This window comes from Schistocerca serialis, chromosome 1 (genome assembly GCF_023864345.2).
Source record: "Schistocerca serialis cubense isolate TAMUIC-IGC-003099 chromosome 1, iqSchSeri2.2, whole genome shotgun sequence".
NCBI classification, from domain to species: domain Eukaryota; kingdom Metazoa; phylum Arthropoda; class Insecta; order Orthoptera; family Acrididae; genus Schistocerca; species Schistocerca serialis.
In genome coordinates this window covers 688163452-688190580 of record NC_064638.1, presented here as the reverse complement: position 1 = coordinate 688190580, position 27129 = coordinate 688163452, and the positions used below count along the sequence as shown (strand labels likewise).

The following is a 27129-nucleotide window of genomic DNA, read 5'->3' as shown; positions in this document are numbered from 1 at the left end:
ATGTGGCGTTGTTTTATCTGTTATAATGGTTCTGTTCCAGTATAATTTGTATTCATCATTCTCCAGTACATTTTGTGGTGTATACTTGTATGTAGGAACGTGTTGTTTTAAAAGTTTATGTTGTAAGGCAAGCTGTTGATGTATTATTTTTGCGACATTGTCATGTCTTCTGGGGTATTCTGTATTTGCTAGTATTGTACATCCGCTTGTGATGTGATCTACTGTTTCTATTTGTTGTTTACAAAGTCTGCATTTATCCGTTGTGGTATTGGGATCTTTAATAATATGCTTGCTGTAATACCTGGTGTTTATTGTTTGATCCTGTATTGCAATCATGAATCCTTCTGTCTCACTGTATATATTGCCTTTTCTTAGCCATGTGCTGGATGCGTCTTGATCGATGTGTGGCTGTGTTAGATGATACGGGTGCTTGCCATGTAGTGTTTTCTTTTTCCAATTTACTTTCTACGTATCTGTTGATGTTGTGTGTTCTAAAGGGTTGTAGAAGTGGTTATGAAATTGCAGTGGTGTAGCCGATGTATTTATATGAGTGATTGCCTTGTGTATTTTGCTAGTTTCTGCTCGTTCTAGAAAGAATTTTCTTAAATTGTCTACCTGTCCATAATGTAGGTTTTTTATGTCGATAAATCCCCTTCCTCCTTCCTTTCTGCTTAATGTGAATCTTTCTGTTGCTGAATGAATGTGATGTATTCTATATTTGTGGCAGTGTGATCGTGTAAGTGTATTGAGTGCTTCTAGGTCTGTGTTACTCCATTTCACTACTCCAAATGAGTACGTCAAAATTGGTATAGCATAAGTATTTATAGCTTTTGTCTTGTTTCTTGCTGTCAATTCTGTTCTCAGTATTTTTGTTAGTCTTTGTCTATATTTTTCTTTTAGTTCTTCTTTAATATTTGTATTATCTATTCCTATTTTTTGTCGGTATCCTAGATATTTATAGGCATCTGTTTTTCCATCGCTTCTATGCAGTCGCTGTGGTTATCCAATATGGAATCTTCTTGTTTAGTGTGTTTTCCCTTGACTATGCTATTTTTCTTACATTTGTCTGTTCCAAAAGCCATATTTGTATCATTGCTGAATACTTCTGTTATCTTTAGTAATTGGTTGAGTTCTTGATTTGTTGCTGCCAGAAGTTTTAGATCATCCACGTATAGCAAATGTGTGATTTTGTGTGGGTATGTTCCAGTAATATTGTATCCATAATTTGTATTATTTAGCATGTTGGATAGTGAGTTCAGAGCAAGGCAGAACCAGAAAGGACTTAATGAGTCTCCTTGGTATATTCCACGCTTAATCTGTATTGGCTGTGATTTGATATTATTTGAATTTGTTTGGATATTAAGTGTGGTTTTCCAATTTTTCATTACTATGTTTAGGAACTGTATCAATTTAGGATCTACTTCATATATTTCCAATATTTGTAGTAACCATGAGTGGGGTACACTATCAAAAGCTTTTTGGTAATCAATGTACGCGTAGTGTAGCGACCTTTGTTTAGTTTTAGCTTGATATGTCACCTCTGCATCTATTATCAGTTGCTCTTTACATCCTCGTGCTCCTTTGCAACAGCCTTTTTGTTCTTCATTTATAATTTTGTTTCTGTGTAATGACTGCAGTTAATGTTTTGTATATTGTTGATAGGCATGTTATGGGGCGATATTTAGCTGGGTTTGCTGTGTCTGCTTGATCTTTAGGTTTCAGATAAGTTATTCCACGTGTAAGTGTATCAGGTAATGTGTATGGGTCTGCAATGTAACTGTTAAATAATTTAGTTAGAGGTGGATGTGTGGAGGTGAACTTCTTTAGCCAGAAATTTGCTATTTTATCTTTTCCAGGGGCTTTCCAATTGTGAGTTGAATTAATTGCTTGGGTGACTTCATGTTGCAAAATTATCACTTCAGGTATTTGTGGTATCATCTTGTATATGTCTGTTTCTGCTTGTATCCACCGTGCATGCCTGTTATGTTGTACCGGGTTTGACCATATGTTGCTCCAGAAGTGTTCCATGTCTGTTATGTTTGGTGGATTGTCTATTTTAATGTGTGTGTTGTCTACTGTTTACAAGCAGAAACGAAACAAAGTCAGTCAAGCGGCGAGAAACGCTAAGCTCAGGCATGCCCGTACATTAGCTGACAATAGATGTAGACCAGCTATCCTGCGTAAAAATCTCCGCAGTCTCGGTTTAGGCAAAATAAAAGTTGCAGAAAATCCCATGGTCCCAGCTGAAGAACTAAACAGTTTCTTCACATTACCTACAACTACAATTTAACCGCAAAAAAAAAAAAAAAAAAACAGAGAATCATTGATTACTTCATGGGGATGAATGACTGTAGCAAAGAAAAATTCTATCTACAGCACGTCACTTGCAGTACTGTCAAAAAAGCCATAATGCGGATTAGATCAGCATCTACTGGACATGATGGCATCACCATCCAGATGGTAAAACTTATTATTGACCAACTACTGCCCTCTATAACAGACATTTTCAACGATTCATTAATCACAAGTGTTTTCCCTGAGGCCTGGAAACTGGGACAAATTAAGCCACTTCCTAAAAAGGACATCGCCACAGCACCCTCTGACTACCGCCCCATCTGCCTTCTTCCTGCACTATCAAAGGCCTTAGAATATATAGTTCATGACCAGCTCACCAACTACCTAACTACTAACAACCTACTAGACGAATACCAATCTGGTTTCCGTAAACATCGAAGCACAACATCCGCACTGATAAAGGTGACAGATGACCTGAAACTTGCCATGGACAGACAAGAAGCGACTATCATTTGCTTCTTAGATTTCAGCAAAGCATTTGATACTGTCGACTTCGACATCTTACTAGCCAAACTTAGCGGTCTAAATTTCTCACCAAGTGCAGTGCAATGGTTTCGCTCATACAAGACGTCTCGCCAGCAACGCGTCCTGTCTGGGAATATAAAATCACAATGGCGGCAGGTAGTGTCAGGCGTTCCCCAAGGCTCAGTATTAGGTCCTATACTCTTCTCTCTGTATGTCAATGATGTGTCATCGGTTCTGACCTATTGCAAATATCATATGTATGCTGATGACTTTCAGTTGTATCTAAGTGCGAAACCAAGCAATCTCAAGAAAGCTATTGAAAATATCAATACTGACCTCGATGCACTGTCAAAATGGGCACAGGACATAGGTCTAGAACTAAACCCATATAAAACCCAAGCGGTACTTGTTGGTCACTCTAAGCTCATTAGCCCAAAACATCGGGAATCCGTACCATCTCTTATCCTAAATGGAACAAATATTAACTTCTCTCCCTCAGCAAAGAGTTTGGGAGTTATAATAGATGAAAATCTAAATTGGACAGAGCATGTAACTGCAGTGTGCAAAAAAGCATCAGCATCCCTTCATGTCCTACAAAAATATAAAAAACTCTTCCCTTTCGATCTGAAAAAGAAATTAGTACAAACGCTTATACTCCCAATCATTGACTACAGTGATATTATCCTACAAGGCCTCTCTCAGGAAAATTCGCGACGTCTAGAACTGGTCATGAATGCCTGCGTCCGATATATCTGTGACGTTCGGCTTTTTGATCACATTTCACCAGCATATGCAAAATTGTCCTGGCTGCGTGCAGACAAACGCAGAGATTTCCATACACTCTGTGTCATCTACTGCCTTATAAATGTACACTGTCCCTCATATCTCTCCTCGTCCCTAACGCTCATGTCGGAACAACATGACAGAAACACACGTTCCCATTATAATAAAATCCTCTCTGTTCCACTGCATCGCTCAGTCACCTTCTCCAAGTCCTTTACAGTAGCAGGAACCCGACTATGGAATAATCTCCCTCGTTATGTCAGAGAACTTAAAAACATGTCCGGCTTCAAAAAACAGTTAATGACCTATCTACTTAAGCAACAGTAATGCCTTCCTCTGTACATGAATGCACTTCACCTCATTACTTCCCTCTTTCCCCCCCCCCCCCTTAAATCTCCCTTCCCCATAACTCGCTACACTAGTAAACATCTACTTTACACACCAAGATATCAATGTACATCTGCACAAATCTTCATTACTATTGCCAATTTTTCTCATGTTTACCATTATCATTTGATTTTTTACTGTTATTATTATTGCTTTTATCATAATCTGTATGTATAGCACCTGTTGTAAAAATACTGCCGCATTTACTTTATTAGGTCTTAGTCACTACTCTTTATTCATATTGTCACTAGAGTAATCTAATTTTCTCATTTAAACTATTGTCATGAGGTAACTCTGATGTGTGAAATAATGCATGTGTGGAACACTGGTCCGATGTAAGAGAGGGCCTGATGGTCCTAATCTGATCAGGTTAAATAAATAAATAAATAAATAAATAAATAAATATTGTAGGGTAAAATTTCTTTTGGTTTGTGTTGAATGTTTGGTTTTGTTTCCTTCTATTTTCACTTTTTTTGTATCTTCTAAGTCGTTTGGCCAATGCTTGTAATTTCTGCTTCTTTTCATCTAATTGCTCTATCGCTTCTTGTTGTGAGATTTTACCTAACCTTTTCTGTTTTTTCTCTGACATTTCATTTCTTATAAATTGTGTTAGCTGTCCAATGTCTTTTCTCAGTTTTTCTGTTCTGATCTGTAGCCTGTGTTGCCACGCTGGTTTTGTGGGTTTCTTCTGTGTGTTGGTTGGTTCTGATCTCTGCCTAGTGTGTATATTTAGTGTAGTGAGTGCTCCTATATAAACCAGGAGTTGTAACTCTTCCATAGTTGTATTTTCATTTATTTTGTTGTGTTGATAGTTGTTATTGTTGTTTAGACTTGTGGGTTATTTGGTAGCCTATGCAAGAATGGTCTAATGTCTGTACTTGTGTCTTTGTATTCTATATATGTCAGCTGAAATTTTTCTTCTATATCTAACATGTGTGTCACTTCGTGTTCTATTTGTGCTTGTTCTGCTTATTATTATTATTATTATTATTATTATTATTATTATTACTTGCGACAAAAACTATGCTGATCGATTAGGCATGGCGATGAACGGACGAACGATTAATAATACGGAAATGCATTATCGTAGTTCACTAGTAAAATCACATTCAAAAATTATATGCAAGCAAAATTCTTATGAACAATGAGGCTTGACTGTGTAGTAATAATCTGAATAACAACATCTCCACTAATGTATTACGCAGCCGATAACTAGTTAATCTAAAAAAATAGCCATGCCCAAAAAAGAAAAAGACAATTGTGTAATTTATGTAAGAGTTGCTTTAGCTTGGAAGCATTAGTAAGTTGCTCATTTTCATAATAATACATAAAAATGACTAAAGTTAGAGAAAAGAAAAAATCGAGAATAGGATGATATGAGTTACTTCCGCATGACTGCCGTCGGGATTATGACAACATACTTTAAGTCTAGACCCAACGACTAGTTTACATTTTAAGATTGTTTCCACTTCTGCGCGGTTGTGTCGATTCAGTTCGGCTCTGAAAACCCTTACTGACGAACTTTAATTGACTTGATAAAGCCACAGTTGTAGCTTACGTTGGAGATATGCTGTAGATGCCGTTGCTATAACCCTAATCTAACGTCAGTAACTATCTACGCCTAAGGGTTTCCCCCCCTGTCAGATACAGGAACAGTCCGCTTCCTTACCTAGCTTATCAGTGTGTCTGACTGCTATGCGGAGGACCCGGGTTCAATTCCTAGTACTGCGAGGGGTTTTTCCTTGGTGGGAGAATTGGACCGGTGTGCTCACAAGCTTCGTGATGCCAACACAGGAACAACTTGAGTGAGTATTAGCGGCTCCGCTGTCTGGAAGATGGCAACGGGATGACACGGCTTCCGGTCGGTACTGAACATCCCGACAAAGCTAGAACATTGTTAGGTAAAGGAACAACACCTTTTATGGAGGTTAGGTAGTGTCGTAGGGGTGAGTGTTAGTGAAGATGTGGACAGTTGAAGATGGAGGTACGAGTTCTACATCGTCACTTTCTCATACACAATCTTGCCGACTCGTTCGTTCTATGCACCATTCTCAAGTTGAAAAGGAAAGGAAGGAAATGGTGATAAAAGAAGTACCCTCTACCAACCACCGTATGGTGGTTTGCGGAATATGAGTGTAGTTGTGGATTAAAATCTGTTGGGACTACTCTTGCACGCAGCTCATTTTGCCGACATATGTATCAAAAGAATTCAACCTGGCATGTCTCTACAGATCTGCATCTGACTGGAAATACTGCGTTCTTCGGGAAGACAGAGGATCCTTCAACGGTTTAGCATATTTGGTCAACAATTTCATTTGTAATCTCAGTCATACTGGAAGCCTAATATAAAACAGACCCGGAAAGAGTGCTAATGTGAACTTTTCGCAACGGCTGTTCGACATACTGAAGAGGATTTTCATAAGAGCTGTGACGCGTGTTCTACGGCTTCACAAGTTCGTAAGCTGAACCAGGTTTCATCTGAGCAAATGAACTGGGAATCCAAACATCCCGATACGACCTCACTGAGAAAACACGGGTGCAGGTTGGTACGGAAACTGTAACTCATGCACAACAAAGTTTGTAAGATGTAGGTGCTTTTTGACAACGTTCTAATATAGCGATCGTTTCTTATTTTTATTTATACAGTTAGCTGGTGTTCCGATTACACCTGACTTTTCCGCAGGCTGTCATTCACGTGAAAAAAGCTTCCTGGTGCCCCACTCATTTCGTATAGGTTTCTAAGACGCTTCTTGCTGTTTAGACTACGCTGTCGCGAAATACCGCAAATACTTTTCATGTTAATTATTTGTTGGGTTCACTACATGCAGATTTATGTGTCGAAATATTTGTACTCAAAAGTATTTTTTTCGGTATTAATTCTTACAACTGTCCAAATATATTTCTAATTTAACATAAACTTGCACGAAAAATTAAGAATACCTTGTGAAATTTATCATCTAAAATATTTTATCAAGCAATTTAACGCTTTGCCTTACAGGACGGTAAACAATCAGCCCTGTTCTCTGAACAAGTATCTCGTATATTGGCCTAGATTTATATGTTGTGTCTGTGTTAACATTCTGAAACGTAATCTTTAATTTCATTTTACCAAGACAGTTACACTTCCGTTTCAATCACATACAGATAACATGTAGCCTACGTAATATGTAACATAAAGACATTCTGAGCACCCCTCTGCACCCACAGATTTGTGGTGTCGGCTGCATGCGTGTATTCGTATGTGAAGAATAGATCAGATGCAAAATCACAGGCGCCTCCAACAGGGTGCTAAATGGTGCCAACCTGTATCTCTCCTGATGGAATATCGATAGCAAAAGTCACGAACACACGCTTCTGAGGCGGCACTGTCACTCAATCCGGAAAAAACAATTTCGAGTCGCAGTGTTGGAGCAAATTTTCACTTCCAGTATTTGGCCGACAATTGGAGGAGAGTGGGAGTTTTGATGTCTTTCCTGGACGAGAGATGGTGCGCAAAAGCCTTGGGCGTTCTGCCAGGCAATGACATCAAGGGACGCTGTTGATGGTGATTCGTCCGTCAAATAGAACATTAAGCTTGGAGGGCGGGGAGGCGCTGGTTGGGGGGGGGGGGGGGGGGGAGATGTCGGTGTTGTTCAAGAACAGTATACCATGTAGTGGAACAAGATTTTAGTCTCTTTCTTCCCTCTTTTATACTCGTAAAAACTAAAAAACTATTCTTAAAGCACTCGTTACAATTATTCCGTGGAATATAGTAACATATATGACACACGATGCACAGATATAAGAACTACAACCTGCAAACGCGAAAATATATTGTACGGTGCCACCTAAATAGAGGGAAATGACCATCGCGGTAAAATAACAGAAATGAGTGCTCACATGGAAAGATTTAGGTGTTCATTTTTCCCACGTGAAGTGGGAGAGTAGAATGGTCGAGAAATAGTGTAAAGTAGTTCTATGCGTCCACACCCAAACGTTTAGGTGCTTAAAGCAGAGTAATCACACACATGTAGATGAATGTGGGACTCCGACGTTTCCAGCACGTGAAGGGGATTCCACCAGCAGCTGAATCTCAACATGGGAGTTTATACGAGCTGTTTACATGTGCTCAAATCACCGGTTGAAAGCGCTAAGCGTCACCACAGCTGATGCTACAGTGTTCTGTGCTTCTAAATAATTTCAGCGATATACGTCCAGCTTCAGAGCCCGTCCATCACGTCGGCAGTTCATTCCAGCTTCACCGCACGGCCTGCATGAACGGCGGCTTACGCGCCCGCGGACAGAGAGCGATTGATAGCGATGAAATTCCAGCCGGCCGCGGCCGCGTCTCGCTAGCCGTGCCGTCCCTTCGCGGTGCCGCAGACACACACGGTGCGGACGCGGGCCGGCGGGAACGACATTCCGTCCCCGGCGACCTCCCCAGGAACGCGGCGCGCCGACTCTGCCGCAACTTTTATTACGCAAGGGAGGCAGATCCTCGCTGTGTTCTCGTCCGACAGGTTTTCTGCACCTGTCGGACCGTAGAAGCCACCGTCCATCTGTAAATCTTACAGAACAGACAAGGCACAGTCTCGTTGGCCTACTTCTCCTATTTTGTACCGATATCACAATTACTGGAAACTGTAGATTATGCCTGATGACGATTAAGAATAGGATCAGCCAAGACTCCTTCACACTATCTCTACCCTCTCACTACTCACCCTCTCCCTCGCATCGAGCCCTGACATTTTCCCACTTCACGAGCTATGCTCACTGTGCTGGAAGTATATTACCTCTGTCTTCGTGTTTTGTGTATCCGATTAGGTTCAGATAGTTAGTCTAGGTTTTGTATAGCTGTCACGCAACAACCTGATCGAAAAAGTGTCAGCACCCTCTCCGAAAGCACTCGCAGTGAGTACACTTAAGATTCCATTACTGTTTACACTTAGGCAGGAAGTTAGCACGCCATACACCATCGACCGTTCATCCAGCATCGTTACGATCCAGGTGTGGCTCACCTACGTGTCTCGAAACCCAACATGCCATGTGTAACGCTGTCCGAAAGAAATCCATCATCGAAGATTTTATTACATCTGCTTCGGTAGCTGCACGGTCAGCGCGGAAGATTGCTAACCAAGAGGCCCGTATTCGATTCTCGGCCGAGTCGGAGATTTTCTCCGCTCGGGGTCAGTTGTCTTGTCCCTATCTCCGTACCGTCATCACTGACACGAAAGTGTAAGTACATGCAACTTCGTACCAGTGTAAAACTTGGCCCTTATGAATGTTGTGAACTGTCGAAACACACTGTTGTATCTTCAAAATATTCAAATGTGTCTGAAATCTTATGGGACTTAACTAAGGTCATCAGTCCCTAAGCTTACACACTACTTAACCTAAATTATCCTAAGGACAAACACACACACCCATGTCCGAGGGAGGAATCGAACCTCCGCCGGGATCAGCCGCATAGTCCATGACTGCAGCGCCTAAGACCACTCGGCTAATTGACTTATTGACTTATTAATATAGGGTCTGAATCTTCAATAATAATAATAATAATAATAATAATAAACAAGGCTCAAGGTCAGAAGGAGAGAGGAAGGGGGAGGAGGTGAAGTGGTGGGAGGAGGAGCTGATGGAAAGAGAGGGGGAAGGCGGAGGAGATGGTCAAAGAGTGGGATAGAAAGAGATGGTCAGAGACGGGGGGCAAAAGGAGATTAGGACGTATATCCAATTCCATCCGTATTAGGAACGTGTTTTTCCTCTTTTGTTTCGCGTCCATTTAACTAGACTTAACCACAGCAACGCGTGGTCGGGTTCAGCTAGTTATATATGATAATAGTAAGCTGAGGAAGGTATCGTAGTTATTAATGAGGTGTCACTATTTTTCGCGAGTTGACTCAAAATTTGTGTAGTTGGTCTAAATCACTCACTACAATGCAATTTTTGCAACAGTTGTAAACTCACCGCCGAAAACGACGAACGTATTAAAATATTTCGGTTTATTATGTCGTGATGGGACGAATTTCTAGTTGAAACTCAACTTTTCGCCCCCGTCTGCGGAGGACACGGGCGATTGTAGCCTATTCCAAGGTCCAATGCGCGCCTTGGCTCTCTTATGTTTCAACAAGAAATTCATTCGACCACAATTTTTTTTACAACAATCACATTTTCGTAGTGCGCCATGCTCACATGCAATGACTAGGGTCAGCGTGGGTGAAAATGCATGCGATCGCTCGAGTTCACAGAATCCGGCAATGGACCGTTTACGGGTGAAAATTATTTAACCGATAAACTTTGGGAGGTTGTACGGGATATCAAAACAATTTTATTTCTGATGTCATATTGTCCTGTGAGGATTTTCTTAAACCGGTAGTATAAGTTTTCTCTGGATGAAAATTAATTAAACCAACAAACTCCAGAAAGTCGCTCGAGACACTGAAAACACTTTTTCTAATGTGTTTTTCTGTCAGGCATCATTTTACGTGGACATCGAATCTTGCCTACGGTGCAAAAAAAGTAACACAAACAATTTTTAATTCTTTGTTACCAAGAGACAACAATATTAACACAATTACTTCACTTACAGTAGCCGGCCGATGTGGCCGTGCGATTAAAGGCGCTGCAGTCTGGAACCGCAAGACCGCTACGGTCGCAGGTTCGAATCCTGCCTCGGGCATGGATGTTTGTGATGTCCTTAGGTTAGTTAGGTTTAACTAGTTCTAAGTTCTAGGGGACTAATGACCTCAGCAGTTGAGTCCCATAGTGCTCAGAACCATTTGAACCATTTGAACTTACAGTAGAGTTTCAAAATTGCCTCAATTAACTTGTAGGCAAAGGTTCCACCGGTGAGTCATGTTCTGTTTAACATGGTCAAAGACTTCAGGAGTGGCCTTCATTTCACCTGCTCCTGCTGCTGCTACTATTCAGGCAACTTGATTCTCTTCTGATTCAACAGCGGTTTTGTAAAAGGGTTTACGCATCTCTCCCCAGACAAAAAAGTCCAGAGGGTTCATATCAGGGGATCGAGCAACCATAATACAGGACCACCTCTGCCAGTCCACTTTTCTGCAACTGTCTGTTCAAGAATCGACGCACAGGACGACTGCAATGTACCGGAACCACATACGCTGTCTTGTAGCGAGTGGCACGTCATCCAGCAATCCTGGCAATCTTCTGACGAGGAAATTTTAATAATCAACGCCATTTAATGGCCCAGGTAGTGGATACGGGCCAATTAAAGAGTCACCGCCGGCCGTTGTGACCGAGCGGTTCTAGGCGCTTCAGTCTGAAACCGCGCGACCGAGCGGTTCGAATCCTGCCTCGGGCATGGATGTGTGAGATGTCCTTAGTTAGTTAGGTTTAAGTACTTGTAAGTTCTAAGGGACTAATGACCTCAGATGTTAAGTCCCATAGTGCTCAGAGCCATTTGAGCCATTTGGAACAGTCACCAACGTCAGCGCCCACATGTTGACGTAGAACCGAAACTCACTCCAGACATGTGAACTGTGGATATAGAAGACCCTGTCGCTATGAAGTAAGCACCAAGCACATGAGCGTACTCACTGTCGGCGTATCGCTCCATTAGTAAACAAGTGCATCTGAATGTGAAACAATTATTACAACTGAAGAGTGAAGTATGCCCTCTACCGGTGGAACAAAAATCATTATAACAACAAATCAATCATTACACATGAATAGGGATACGACCAGATGAAATAATGCTCACATTAGAGTAGAGAAAAATACTTGGTTTGGTGTCCCAAGCAAACGCTCAGAGTTAGTCGGTTTAAATTATTTTCACTCTGTATGATAATTAATTGACAAGCAAACTTGGTAGCGTATTCCCACGTCAATGGAACAAAGCGTCACAAGTAATTTTTCTTTGCATCCAAATATTATCGATCACTTTGTAGTGTCTACCAGTTCTTTCTCCAAATACAGTTAAGAGGAGGAATCAATAAGCGGTTTCGTGGCATGAACAGACGAGCTACGCGGCAAAGCAATTAATGAAAAAGCAGATGTTCAAACAAAGAGAGCCGGGGTTATCACCCAGACATGTGGGAACATGAACAAAATAAAATTAAATTGAAGAAGCGTTATGCTCAATCATCCGGAGCTTGGTGTAGAGCTGCCCTACTCCCACAAGGATAAAGCTGAATTACAGCACACGTGTTTAAGCGACAACTTTTCATGTGGGTTGAGCCGCATGTGCATACGTTTTCTTGACACGACATGCGAGGCCGTGGGCATTAACCGCAGAGGCGACCGGGGAGACGAGCGCAAGAACACGAATGACCTCCATGCAGTGCTTGCCGCTGCGGAAACTGGTGGAGCCGCTCAGAACAATTTGCATCGTGTTTCTACCCAAGGCCGAACAGCTTACAGGTGCTGACAAAATTTACTGCAGCGAATCGAAGGAAGGCGCAATCTGCGCAAACCTTGCTCGCGAAACATCATCCAACGATGTTGGCCTCTTTGCACAAACAACTGTAGGTCGCGTTCACGTTGCGTTGATGTGTTCTTGACACGGAAAACCTCTCTCGCTTTCTGGACGCTGCGATGTATTTAATCACTAGTAGGGGCTTAGTTTACTTCATTGCTAAACAAGTGCAATCGACAGTGCTGGTTCGAGAACATTTTGAGACAAGCGACTTATCACTTGGTGTCTGCTAATTGTGATAGCCTACGCCTTGTATAGAAATATTACAGCTGTCGAGTCTCTGGTGCCCGCCTCCCGACTACCTCTTACACAGGCTCCAGGCAGCACACTAAATAATTATACACCGAAGTCTTGGTCCATAAATCTTATGCTTCTAACAAAGTACCGGAAAGCTCTGCAAGAACGTGTTGCTGATCTTCAAGAGGTGAGAAAGGATGTTCACTGTTGTGATACTAAAACGTAGAAAATAATTTGTGGAGACTACTACTGTCTTACAATCCACCGGATTATATTATATGACATTTGTTTCCGTTCTATAAGACATTTCTAGACCGGAAGAATACGGTAGCTCATGAATATCTCAGTCTCGTTGCCATCAATTACAATGGGGCCATTCCATATGCTTATACACACATCAAAAACGTTTTGCATCATCTCGGTTCCGAGAGTTCCGGCACCTGTACAGAAAATTGGAGTGGCATACTATCCACAAGTTCATCAAGGCACTGTTGGTCCAGATTGTCCCAGTCCTTAACGGCTATTCGGCCTAGATCCCTCAGACTTGTTGCTGGGTCACGACGTCCATAAACAGTCCTTTTCAATCTCTCCCAGGCATGTTCGATAGGTTTCACGTCTGAAGAACACGCTGGACACTAGTCGAGCGATGTCGTTATCCTGAAGGAAGTCATTCACAAGATGTGCACTATCGGTCGGAGGATGGCATTCAAGTATCATACAGCCGCTACGGCGCCTTCCATGACCACCAGTGGCGTACGTCGGCCCCACCTAATGTCACACCAAAACATCAGGGAACCTCCACCTTGCTGCACTCGCTGGATAGAGTGTCTATGGCGTTCAGCATGATCAGATTGCCTCCAAACACGTCTCCGATGATTGTCTGGTTGAAAGTATATACGAAACTCATCGGTAGGTAGAGAGAACGTGATGCCAATCCTGAGCGGTCCATTCGGAATGTTGTTGGGCCAATCTGTACCGCGCTGCATGGTGTCGTGGTTGCAAAGATGGACCTCGCCATGAACGTCGGGAGTGAAGTTGCGCATCATGCAGCGTATTGCGCACAGTTTGAGCCGTAACACGACTTCCTGTGACTACACGAAAAGCATTATTCAACATGGTGGCGTTGCTGTCAGGGTTCCTCCGAGCAATAATCCGGAGTTAGCGGTCATCCACTGCAGTAGTAGCCCTTGGGCGGCCCGAGCGAGGCGTGTCATCCACAGTTCCTGTCTCTCTGTATCTCCTCCATGTCCGAACAACATCGCTTTGGTTCATTCCGAGACGCCTGGACACCTCTCTTGTTGAGAAACCTTCCTGGCACGAAGTAACAATGCGACGCGATCGAACCGCGGTATTGACCGTCTAGGCATGGTTGAACTACAGACAACACGAGCCGTGTACCTCCTTCCTGGTGGAATGAGTGGAAATAATCGGCTGTCGGACAACCTCCGTCTAATAGGCACTGCTCATGCATGGTTGTTTACATCTTTGGGCGGGTTTAGTGACATCTTTGAACAGTCAAGGGGACTGTGTCTGCTATACAATGTCCACAGTCAACGTCTATCTTCAGGAGGTCTGGGAACCGGAGTGATGCAAAACTTTATTTCATGTGTGTAGTATCAATCTACTTTGAAGGAATGGTGATATTTTCGCAACAGAAAGAAAACTAATTACTGTCTGTACTTATTTAGCTATCACTCAATCTTTGTCTTCAAATTTAACTTTCATATCCTATATTTTCTAGCGTTTGATTATTTTTTCCTGTTTCTTAATTTTCCAGTTTCTGCTAAATTCGTCGTGTATTTTTTTATATCTTCAAAGCAAGATCTCTATTTTTTTGCTTTAAATATGAAACTCTATTAAATTTTATTGACAGTGTACGGTAGATTTCTATGTAGATCTCGTGAATTTTATTTTCGTGAAAAAATCCTACCATATTGGCCACGCATCTTCAGTTACTCCTCTTCTCTGTCCCATTATCTAAATCCGTTAAGTGTGCGTGTGAATTAAAAATATCGCCAAGATAAGAAGATTATGTACGATTCCATCTTTCTCCTAGCTCGCTTCATGATGTGATTATCCATTTCACTGAACAGTTTTTCGCAGTCTAAAAAGCAAAGAGATTTTCGAGAGGACTTTCCCTTCTCACCTTGTCACGGTCCGGGCGGCTCACCCCGTCAGAGGTTCGAGTCCTCCCTCGAGCATGGGTGTGTGTGTTGTCCTTAGCGTAAATTAGTTTAAGTAGTGTATAGGCTTAGTGATCGATGACCTCAGCGGTTTGGTCCCATTAGACCGTGTAGGACCCCGCGAGCACGTAGAAGTGCCGCAACGCGACGTGGCCTGGACTCTACTAACTTCTAACTACTGCTGGAGGGAATTGACACCATGAATCCTTCAGGACTGTCCATAAATTCGTAAGAGTACTAGGGGGTGGAGATCTCTTCTGAATAGCACGTTGCAAGGCATCTCAGATATGCTCAGTAACGTTCATTTCTGGGCAATCTGGTGGTCAGCGGAAGTATTTAAACTCAAAAAGCCGCTCGGAATTAGCCGAGCGGTCTAGGCGCTGCAGTCATGGACTGGGCGGCTCGTCCCGGCGGAGGTTCCAGTTCTCCCTCGGGCATGGGTGTGTGTGTTTGTCCTTAGGATAATTTACTTTTAAGTAGTGTGTAAGCTTCGGGACTGATAACCTTAGCAGTTAAGTCCCATAAGATTTCACACACATTTGAACATTTTTTAAACTCAAAAGTGTGTTCCTGGAGCCACTCTGCAGCAATTCTGGGAGTGTGGGGTGTCGCATTGTCCTGATGGAATTGCCCAAGTGCGTCGGAATGCACAATGGACATGAATGGATGCAAGTGATCAGACAGGATCAGTGCCACATGTCAGAGTCGTATCTAGACGTATCAGGGGTCCCATATCACTCCAAATCCACACGTCCCACACCATTACAGAGCCTCAACCAGCTTGAACAGTCCCCTGCTGACATTCAGGGTCCATGGATTCATGAAGTTGTCTCCATACCCGTACACGTCCATCCGCCCAATGAAATTTCAAACGAAACTCGTTCTACCAGGCAACATGTTTCCAATCATCAACAGTCCAATGCCGGTGCTGACGGGCCCAGGACAGTGTGTCGTGCAGTCACCAAGGGTACGCGAGTGAGCTTTCGGCTCCGAAAGCCTATATCGATGATGTTTCGTTGAATGGTTCGTACGCTGGTAGTTGTTGATGGCCCATCACTGAAATCTGCAGCAATTTATGGAAGGGTTGCACTTCCGTCACGTTGAACGATTCTCTTCAGTTGTCGTTGTCCCCGTTCTTGGTTCAAATGGCTCTGAGCACTATGGGACTTAACTTCTGAGGTCATCAGTTCCCTAGAACTTAGAACTACTGAAACCTAACCAATCTAAGGACATCACACACATCCAAGCCCGAGACAGGATTCGAACCTGCGACCGTAGCGGTCGCGTGGTTCCAGACTGTAGCGCCTAGAACCCCTCGGCCACTTCGGCCGGCCCCGTTCTTGGAATATCATTTTCCGGCTGCAGCGCTGTCGGAGATTTTGACATTTTACCGGATTTCTCATATTCACGGTACACTCGTGAAATGGTCGTACGGGAAAATACCCGCTTCATTGCTACCTCGGAGATGCTGTGTCCCATCGCTCGGCGCCAACTATAACACCACGTTCAAAACCACTTAAATCTTGATAACCTGCCACTATAGCAGCAGTAACAACTTGACCCTTAGCGTCGTGCAAGACGACCACATCCGCAGACTGGGCGACATATTTACTTCCTTTTGCATTTGTCACTCCGCCAAGACGGTATTCTTTCCAAGCAGATGCGTCAGCTAGGAATTCTTCTGGTCGTTTGGAACGAATCGGGGCTTGCGGTCCGTTAGCACCGTGGCACAGTACCGGCGAGAAAGATCACCGATACCGGCAATCCCCGGCCGGCAACCTCGCTCGCTGAAGGCGAACGCGATGCTATCTGAGTGGAGCAGTGGCTGGAAACAGGGCGCACGCCACTCGCCGGCCGAATCAAATGCTGCCATTATTCGCTGCGCGAGGTACGACTGCGGCCAAAGCGTACGAGCAAGGAACGTGAACGTGTTCCAGCAGCGCCGCGCACAGATGTTAGGCAAAACGATATTAACACCAGTTTAAAATAGCATTCAAAACAGCCCGACTGCATCTGGAGAACAATCCATCGACCTAGTATATAACGTCGTCTCGGAGTGGTTGATTAAAGCTGCGCATTCCGGTGTATAGTCGAGTTGTTGATTCCATTTAATTAATTAAATGTGCCTACAGGGAACTGTACATATCAATTATCCTCGGCAGTGCTGTATGACAAACACATTAAAAACCAGGTGAATGCAACGAAGGCGTTTACTTAGATCGGGATCACGCCTACTCGTCACCACCGATTTCGTCCGAATGTGTGATATGTGGAGGGCTTGGACAGAAATGCAAGTGACAGAAGTGGCAGCTCCAGACGGCAAAGTGTTTGGAAAAAAGTAGCGTTTTGGCCGAGACGTGAGCCATTTGTGTTAGCGTATTTACAAGGCAAGGATTCGCGCAGCGTAGGGAATACAGAACGCTAATGCGAAGGTCTTGTGGTGGAGCCCCTGTGCAGAAACTCTTTTTATTTCTTTTTGTTTTCTGTTTTTACGATACTTACACTGCAAATGAATCGAAACTATGCTGGGTATTTTGCATTTATTAATATTTTCACAGAAGGCGTGAAAAGGAAAAGCAAAGGAAATTTGGGATTACAGATAAATTTCCAAGAAAGAATAGTACTTACAGCGTCGACGAGTACTCTGCAAATAACTTTCCTAGACGGGATTGTAATTAAAGCCTGCAGAACTCCGTGACCCGTTAATTTCATTTTCACCTTAGAGCAGCCCTCTTCAGCTGCATGCGAACAACAGGTTCCTGGTGCAGATAAAATCGATCCATCGAGAGAGAAAGAGAAATCACATCCAGAGAAGGCTCATCAAAATGCTTTACATTTACATCAACACCTATCCTCGCCCATACTGGACGAAATGACGCATTGTACGCGGTTTGTTTTTGAACTGCTATGAGATAAGTTAACCAAGATTGTGTTTTCCTATAGAAACTTTAAACAGCCATATAATTGTAAAAATTCGGCGCTTATAAGGTGTGCAATATGCCGAGACAATTCCTCATTCCCTGTCTTTACGATGAATATCACCCCAGCACTTATAAACCATCAGCTGTAAAGTAATAAGAGTATGTAATTGTATATATGAAGTTCTCGTGTACAGTTTACAATCCCTTCCTCGAAATTTACTTATAATTCCAAATTTTCCTTTGCCTTTCCATTTCATGTCTCTGATGAAAATGTTAATAAATAATAAATACAATCAACTGTGCATTTCGGTTCATTTTAAGTCTACGTAACGTAAAAATTGAATATAAAAAGTTTCTACTAAGGTGCTTGACCCCACGACTCTCGGGTTACCGTTCCGTATTCTTTTCCCTGCACCAACTAGCTCATGCCACGGCCGACCCGCTACAAAAATGCTGTTTTTTTCTAAACGGTTGGCCATTTGGAGCTCTCATTTTTGTCACTCGCATGTACCACACACGACGATGCATTCGATGATGACGAGTAGCCGCGGTCCGCATGTTAGTGAATGCATGAATTATGGTCCACCGACCAATGGAATGTTAATCCAGTTACACGACTCTAATTTGACCCAGCTTCCTAAAGCAAGACGTACATACGTTCGCGGAACGCCTTATGAAGCGGACAATCTAGACTGTAGCTTTCCCAGAGTGAAGGATGGTGGATGTTTTATGATAATTGTGGTTTTCAGTGTCTCCTCTGCTTTCAGTCGAAGTAAAGGTGTTCATACAGTAGAGCAGCATGTTTTTTTTCCTCTGGCTCATATGATTTATATAATACAACTGTGTGAATACGGGAATTTTTATCTTTAGAGATACAGCTCATGGTCGTAATAACGCTTGAGCTACAGTATGAAAACTATCGTCTGAAATTTTAGCGCGACAAAGGAGTCACAGAAAATCACTAGAGGACCGAACAAATCATAAGAAACCATGCATCATTCTTAACAATGGGAAGAGCACAATCTAGATTATACACAACATACGGTGTTGCACGAAGATATATACGTCTTGCTTTAGGAAAACGTGCAAAAGTAGACTCATGTGTCTATGTTCGACTGATCAGTGTGCCAAATTTGTGACTTCAGTAGGTAGTAGCCTTCGTCGGATTAGTTTGGTTTCCAATTAAGTTTGTCATCCTATTTTGCTGAGAGTATTTATTTTGTGCAATGTTATATAGGCACGTATTGAGCAGTCACTTCCTTAGCAGTGATTTTCTTTGAAGAAACACATCTGTTTCTGTCTGTCACTAAGTTCAGCCTTTCTTGCAACATCGCGTTCAGTCGACGGTGTTTTCTCACGAACGCATTATGCTGAAAAACAATATAGCGCCAGCAGATTTGTGGCTGTTGTCACTGGTGTCAAAGCTAAGCGATAACGGACAGTATACCCTCGTTTGAAGTCTAAGGTCCGAGATGATAGAGAGCAGTGCACCACAACAATCACGGTTATAAAAGAAATTTAGAAAGCATTCTGCGATTGGAGCACAGCGATCGGTATAAAATGATAATAATCAAAAACAGTCTCGGTTGCGTTCAGATTATTTTATTTGTTAGCAACCCGTTCAGGCCCTTTCCTCAGACCATCTTCAGGCTTTTCACCGACATTATGGCTGCTGCTGGTGGTGAAAAATTCTGAAGACGGTCTGAGGAACGGGCCGAAACCAGTTGCTAACAAATAAAAAATCAGGAAACATGATCAAGACTGTTTATTTGATTTTTAGCATTTTAATCAAGGATATATTGGTAAAAGATGAAACAAAAAGATGCTTCCACTACGTAGTATTAAAATAAGTCAATGGCTAACCACCGGAAATGGTTTATATACACCTGGTTGTTCACTTAGGTGTTCCCTAGACTGGTTCTGTCACCAAGGTCGACGTGAGGATCTCAATGTGCGGTCCCACTATCTCCCTCTCTAACCCACAGAAGTTCGGCGTACCGTGCACGAGTCCAGGTCGGCAGCACGAGCTGTCTCGGCCGTACTCGTAAGCACCGCAGGGAACGCCTCAATGGCCACGAATCCACTCTCCCTGCCGGGGGGCGCTCCGTCACGACAGGTGCATAATCAACAGAGAACTGAGGGGAGAGGCACGCCGCTTGTTCCACACGCACAAAACCGGCCCGCAGGTGCGCGTTCGCCTCCTCGTCCCCACGCTTTCCTCTACTGCTTGCCCACTATCATTACACATCTGCAAAACCACTCCGCAGCGATCAAACATAGCCGCGCATTTCTGCCTCATAGGCGTCTTTCGTAACTGATTCTGCGCCTACGCGTGGAACCTATTAAATGAGCACTTATTAACAAATGTTGGCAGTTTCCCGGAAGTCATAACAGCGAGGACTGTACGAGGCAAATTGTGGTTTTCTATAAAAATAAATTTGTAACTCAGTGCTTCGTTTAGCACTATGCAAAAACTCATATGATATCCGGCAGCATTCGGCGAAGCATCTAGCTCAATATCATCTTTCATTTATGCAGCTTGAAACAATCATTAAAGTAAGGAGGCACACAGGGAAACAGCGCAAACACGCAGGTCTATCGAACAACGCGAGCCATCGGTATATTGTTTGAAGGGTGATTTCATAATATTCTTATGTGACGTCTGCGATGTTTTTGTTTGTATATTTCAGTTGTAGATGTTTGTCGTGTGTTTTGTTTCTAATACGTCATAATTCGAGTGGATGGTGGCTTAGATTGTGTTGTTTCTGTATCTTTGTAGGTCTAGTGCAGATGGAAAAGCGCTAGAGGAAACGATGTTTTGGATGGTTTATCTAGTTGGAAGGTAATTGGTTGTGAGCTGGCAAAGCCAAACAATGTGTCACTACGAAGTGCTAATTTTGTTGACAAAGTCTGTGGCAGTAGACTGACCTGTAACGAAGTCTGAGGCCTGGATTAAGTTGGAAATTGAAATTTGAAATCAGTTAAAAAACAGTCCAGATCGCAAAGGTACATTTATTAAAACGCGACCGGTTTCCATCATCATTAGATCATCTTCTGACCTTCAACCATATCGATGGACAATGGCTGTGTACGGAGCAGGAACAGCTGACCGTTCCATCCATAGCCATTGTCCATCAATTGGGTGAAGATTTGAAGATCATGTGATGATCGAATACGGTCACGTTTTAATAAAGGTGCCTTTGTGACCTACACAGTTTTATAACTAATTTCAAATATTGCTCTTTTATCGTTAACTTTGTCCAGTAATGTTTTCAAAAATGGGTGGTGGCAGGTTGGTTGATCGTTGAGAAAGCCAACGAAAATGTAACGGAACCTTTTTTATATATACATTGCATATTGCACAGCTGCATTTACATCCCTGATAAAGACCGCTGTTTTCCCACAGTGTTCTGATATTTTCCAGTTTTTAATGCGCTTGAAGGCGTTAATAACAAGAACATTATCCGTCCAGACCCCTCAATTACCGTTAGAGTGCCTCTTTTTATTTTGTTTTTATGTTGTTATTAAATCATCCATTGGTCGCTTCTTAAGACCCGTATTTCACATTAGTAATGACATCATTGGTCGATCGCCGCGGTATCTAGTTGTGAGTGCCAAACACGCGGCTTCAAAAATTGTGTGGTAGTTTCCCCTGCTTCCTTAAGATGGTTAAGTAAAAGCTGCACGGTTCTTCCGACAAGTCAAATCCGAATATTTCCCAATAATTGGCTAAATGGACCTAATTTTCTTAGGACTTGTCTTCGCTAACAGTAAGAAAATAAGTGGAATTTTTCGAAAGATTTAATAGGTTGTGCGGTTGCTTAAAAACAGTCGCTGGTTTTCAAAAAATGGTTCAAATGGCTCTGAGCACTATGGGTCTCAACTGCTGTGGTCATCAGTCCCCTAGAACTTAGAACTACTTAAACCTAACTAACCTAAGGACATCACACACATCCATGCCCGAGGCAGGATTCGAACCTGCGACCGTAGCAGTCGCACGGTTCCTGACTGCGCGCCTAGAACCGCGAGACCACCGCGGCCGGCAGTCGCTGGTTTTCTCTGATTGTTTATTAACTGGCGTGACAACTTTCTGGTTTAACGCATCATCTGACGAGTTATTGTAAACATAAAAAGTAACAGATGTTAGGTTACAAATTTTACAGAAACGCAAGTTTCTTATAGAAGTCAATTCTAAATAAAGAGTATTTAAGAACAAAGCGCTTTTTGATACAGACATACATACGATTTTTGACGCAAATACATGAGATTTCGATGTAGATGTCAAATACTTTCATTACTAATGTGTAGAATAACGGGTAGAACCATTAGCTGCGCAGTTCGACCTTAACTGTCGCAGTACCATACTAGCAACGGGCAGCACCACCGTGTGCGCCGGGAGGAAGGCTCCGTCGTACCAGCTGGCGTAAGCGTGTCGATGCGCATGCTACCTGTTATTCTACATATTATGTTCAAATGTGTGTGAAATCTTATGGGACTTAACTGCTAAGGTCATCAGTCCCTAAGCTTACACACTACTTAACCTAAATTATTCTAAGGACAAACACACACACCCATGCCCGAGGGAGGACTCGAACCTCCGCCGGGACCAGCCGCACAGTTCAGGACTGCAGCGCCTTAGACCGTATTCTACATATTATATAGTGATGACAGTATCTGATATCTACATCAAAATCTCATGTATTTGTATCTAAAGTGGTACCTATTTTTGTATCAAAAAGCGCTTTTTTCTCGAATATTGTTGGTTTAAAACGGACTTTTATAAGAAATTCGATTTTTTGTAAAATTTGTAACGTAACGTCTGTTACTTTTGCTTGTTTACAATAGGTCATCAGATGGTGGGTTGAACCCTAAACGCGTCATGACAGTTAATAGCCGGCCGGAGTGGCCGAGCGGTTCCAGGTGCCACAGTCTGGAACCGCGCCTCCGCTACGGTCGCGGGTTCGAATCCTACCTCGGGCATGGGTGTGTGTGATGTCCTTAGGTTAGTTAGGTTTAAGTAGTTCGAAGTTCTAGGGGACTGATGACCTCAGAAGTTAAGTCCCATAGTGCTCAGAGCCATTTTGAACAATTAATAAACAAATTCAGAGAAAACCAGCGACTGTTTTCAAGCAACCATACAGCCTTTTAAAATTCTTACCAATAATTATATTCATAATGGCTGCATGCCTCTACAAGGACTTTCGGTCTGGTTTAGAAGAAAATAAGTGCCGCAACCAATCTCTCGGCTATCAGTACACCACAAATGTTGTAAAACGCTACTTTCGGTCTACGGCAGACAAATCTGAAAGACATACTTCCCCATTTATGCATGTTTCAATCAGTGAAGAGGTTCATTCGTGTGGAACAACACTTTGACCGAACCGCCTCTGTTAACTGTGTGACGTAGCTGCTCCACACGGTCTGTGAGGTCTGCTCTGCGCTCTAGGAGCGGATCTCCCCGAGGCCTGCGCTCTGCGTGGCTGGCCGTGGCGGCCTGGCAGTCCACGTGTGCGGTCTCTCTCTCTCTCTCTCTCTCCTGTTCCGGGAGGCACTGTTCTGTTCTGCCGGCCGCGCATCTGTGCCGTCGCACTCGTCCGCCGCGTGCAAGCTGTGTTCGCGCAAGAGCTCTGCCCGTAATTTTATTTATATTCACGATCTGCAAACCAAGCCGACGGCCTTGCTGCAGTGGTAACACCGGTTCCGTCAGATCACCAAAGTTAAACGCTGTCGGGCTTGGCTAGCTCTCGGATGCGAGGCAAGCGGGGTGCACCCGGCCCTCTAAGGCAAACTGAGGAGCGGCTCCGGTCACGGAAATTGACGTACGGCCGGGAGAGCGGAGTGTTGACCACACGCCCCTCCATATCCGCATCCAGTGACGCCTACAGGTTGAGGATGACACAGCCGTCGGTCAGTACCGTTGGGGTCTATTGACGCCTGCTCGGGCGGAGTTTAGTTTTTAGATCTGCAAACCAGCACGTGCGTTGTAGTGCAGGATTCTCTCCCTCTCCATCCCTCCTGCCTGAATTGAAAGCGAAAATCTCACTGTTAGGCAAACTTGTTGTCAATCATTTATTTTATAAGCCCTGTACTTCGGCGGTATGTGGCTGAGTAGAATTACCTTGACCTTGGTTTTCTCGTTTTCGACTGGTTCTTCACTTGGAGTGTTGTCCACCTCTCGGACTGAACCTTTTAATTTACTTAGCTTTTGTACCTACGAGATTCCCAGTGTCTCCACTCACTCAGATTTGATACGCGTCCACCACACTCCTAATAGACTCGAAAGCGGACACAGGAGAGTTTAGCACACACTCTCTCATTAAAAGGAATTACATCGTTGTCTGGCTGTTTCAGTGCGCTACAGTGTGACACACTAGCAACTGCACGCGCAGATTCTGAAGAGCGGGGGTTATGAACATAACCCGAACCGCAATAAATAAATAAAAGAACTCCTAGCTGAGTTGTATATATTTTTATATGTCGTATCTATCAACTTCCAAATTAAATTTTAGACACACTTTTTAGATAAACTAACAGGAAAAGAAGTCTCTGAAATAACAAGTAATCCTAGTCGTTACAAGCTACATGTCGACACTTTTCAACTCCTTGCGTGAGGTCCTGGCTACATGGAGGAACTAGCGAACTGACCGGTAACATTCCACCCAGCGAAAGGCACACACTCGCAGTGACCTTACCTGCCTGCTGGCAACAACACGGCCGACACAGTTCCCGAGTATACAGACGGAACCGGCATTCCAGAGGAACTCAAGTAAGCAAATACCGAAACGGAGTGACACTCCATTAAGGCAATAATAAAAACTCGACTTGCAGAATACAGAGGCAAACGACTGATAGGCAGCCTCCCCTCATTTAGAGCCGTAGTCTGCAGAGCAGTGTTCATAATCATAGCTCTAAGTGAAACATTGTTGAAGGTGAGTACCGGTGAACACTTCGATTTTATGTTATTACCTTATGACGTTGTCAACGTTGTGACTCTTTGTTGCTATTACAGTCCTTAAATTTATTGATACGTTTCGCACTACCTCTTCATTTCTTCTTAAAGGTCGCCGCAGCAGCTCCAGCTAAGTTCGGCTTTCCCGATAAGAGAAAGTCAGTCGGGTCTGTACTGGCACTCGAACCGGCCGCAGAACTACAGTAATACTGAAGTTTCGTATCGAGACTGCAAACTAGAAAGGAAATACTGCACTTAACAGCAGGTACTCCGCAGCGGTTAGCCGCATTATATCACTTCGCGTCAGTATAAACAAAAGTAGCTTCATTTGCAATTCCGTGAAAACAAACTAAGGTGATTGCAGTTTTGAGAAAGACTGAGCTAATTCAATCGCTATTTGATAAACATTCACTCAGTTCTGTCCATAAGGAACGCGTGAGAACGCGGTCGTATGCATATACGGCAAAGGTACTTGAACACTTGCCTTCAGTCGCACATGTGAGGTTTTCTAATTGCACTTCACGATTCATTTAGGCCCTGTGGGTGCATCTCCGTATGTTATTTGTTTATTGCAATGAAGTTCTTCTGAGTATCTGCGGGCGTCGTTTGTATTAAACAGTGACCGTAGCGGCTACCACGGAATACGCTTCTATTGAACCGAAATGTCAGTAGTTTTATCACATGTGAGGAGGTTATGTATCCATAAGAACTGCACAGAAAAGGACGCCGGCCGCGAAAGACAATAATTTTACATAATTCAGATTTGCTTATTTACATCGCTTCTTTTCATCTTCAGCGTTAAGACTGTGGAATTGTTCTCTCCTCATAAGAAACAATCAAGTATAAGATTGTAGGACAGGAAAGAGAAGAAAAGGGAACAAAAACTTTCATGAAAAAGCTTACTAGATACGATTTCTTGGGTTCACCAAGTTTCTTCGCCTTTTATGAAATCTTTTCTATTAGGTTTTTCTCAAAATTTCATCGTTTTCCATCTCTTTAGTTTCTTGTGGTCTGCGTGTTCCTTCACGATCCTTCGCTTAAAGTAGCCAGCCTTAGTGCTGACTTGGTCAAGAGAAAAGCAAGCAGTCGAAACAGAAAATAAAATAAAAGAGAGGATCTAATATAAGGGACGAAATGCATTGCATAAATCCAATCAAACACACATATCTATGACTGAGGGAAGTTTTTAAATACCGGTATAATCCCTGTGGTTAAACATGGACTCTTCACACTGAAATCTTTTGTCATTTACCACTGTACAGTCTCTGTCACTAGAGTTCTCTTATATCTTGTACGACATCGAACAGCCACTACCGCCTTGTTTCAGTGGGCAACTACGCCGATGTTCACCTTACGGTGGTGTTCGCCTATTCTACCAGCGTAGTCTGGCCTCCTACAAACTACAACTATCGTAATTTCTCTACAGACGATACTGATCTTGGCGCACTGTTGCGATGACAACACCGAAATCAAAATAGTGTGGGGAAGATAGCGCCTTGTGGCAGCAGCATTCGAGTGCCGCCCGCTGAGGAGGTCGGCCACTTTGCTGCATCCCGCTCTCTTCCGGCAACAACGGCTCGGCCTGTCACACACCGTGGCAGACAGCGCGCAGGTGGCTCCAACTCACCGGTGGTGGCGAGGGCGGCGCACCCCAGCAGCAGCTGGAGCAGGAGGGCGGCTGCGCGTGACATGGCGCTCTGGAGCACTCGACGGCTGCGGCTGCTTGTGGCGAGCCTTCCCGCACTGGACTGGCGCCGCGGAGGCTACGGAGGCGGCCGCCGGCTCCTGAGGGCCGCGCCGCACCACGCCGCCGTGCTGCCGCCTTACGGGCCACCGGGGAACTCGGCCACGGCGCTGACTCAACCGCAAGACCGCGCCAGGAATGCCGCAAAGCCGCAAACGGTGACCGCACCCGCGTCTTCCGTGTCAGCTCGCGCATAAAGTGACAGCGCAATTACTGCGGCCGCGATGGATGGCGGATGCTGCGACAGTAATACCTGCGGCACAATGCGTGCTGCGATGTGAGCCTGTAATTGCGTCGCGCTCGAGAGACCTGTGTGTCGCGCGAGTCTCGAGCAAACACATCGCTTTCCATTGGCAAGCTAATCGCTGTTCCTCTTGTGTTCCACGAGTTATACCATATCAGTTACATCAAACCCAACCAAGTAAGTTCATCGAACGAAATATTCGATATCTCGCTAAGAGAGCGAACTCGTCGCTTTGGAGTGCTAGCGATGGCATATTTTTTGTTGTTATTGTATTTGTGTGGCTTCTTGTTGCCCAGATATTTAGCCATTATCCACAGGGCAACACAATTAAAGGAACACGCAACTTTCTCCCAGTCCAACGCAGAAATCTGAAGTTTGCCGTTCCTCTGGTGCAAAAGCGTGGCGCTCTGCGACGTAGCCGTTGGGCAGGACGATGCTT

The 27129-nt window shown here is 43.7% G+C and overlaps 1 protein-coding gene across 1 annotated transcript in view; it reads right to left on the bottom strand.

Moving 5' to 3' along the window:
* LOC126480525 (putative epidermal cell surface receptor) overlaps positions 1-26452 on the bottom strand; it is a 417170-nt gene extending 390718 nt beyond the window's left edge. Inside the window, 1 exon segment of the mRNA XM_050103873.1 lies at positions 26330-26452. Coding sequence (XP_049959830.1) covers positions 26330-26393 — 64 coding nt within the window. The 5' untranslated portion in view covers positions 26394-26452.
* Between the last annotated feature and the right edge of the window lie 677 nt (positions 26453-27129).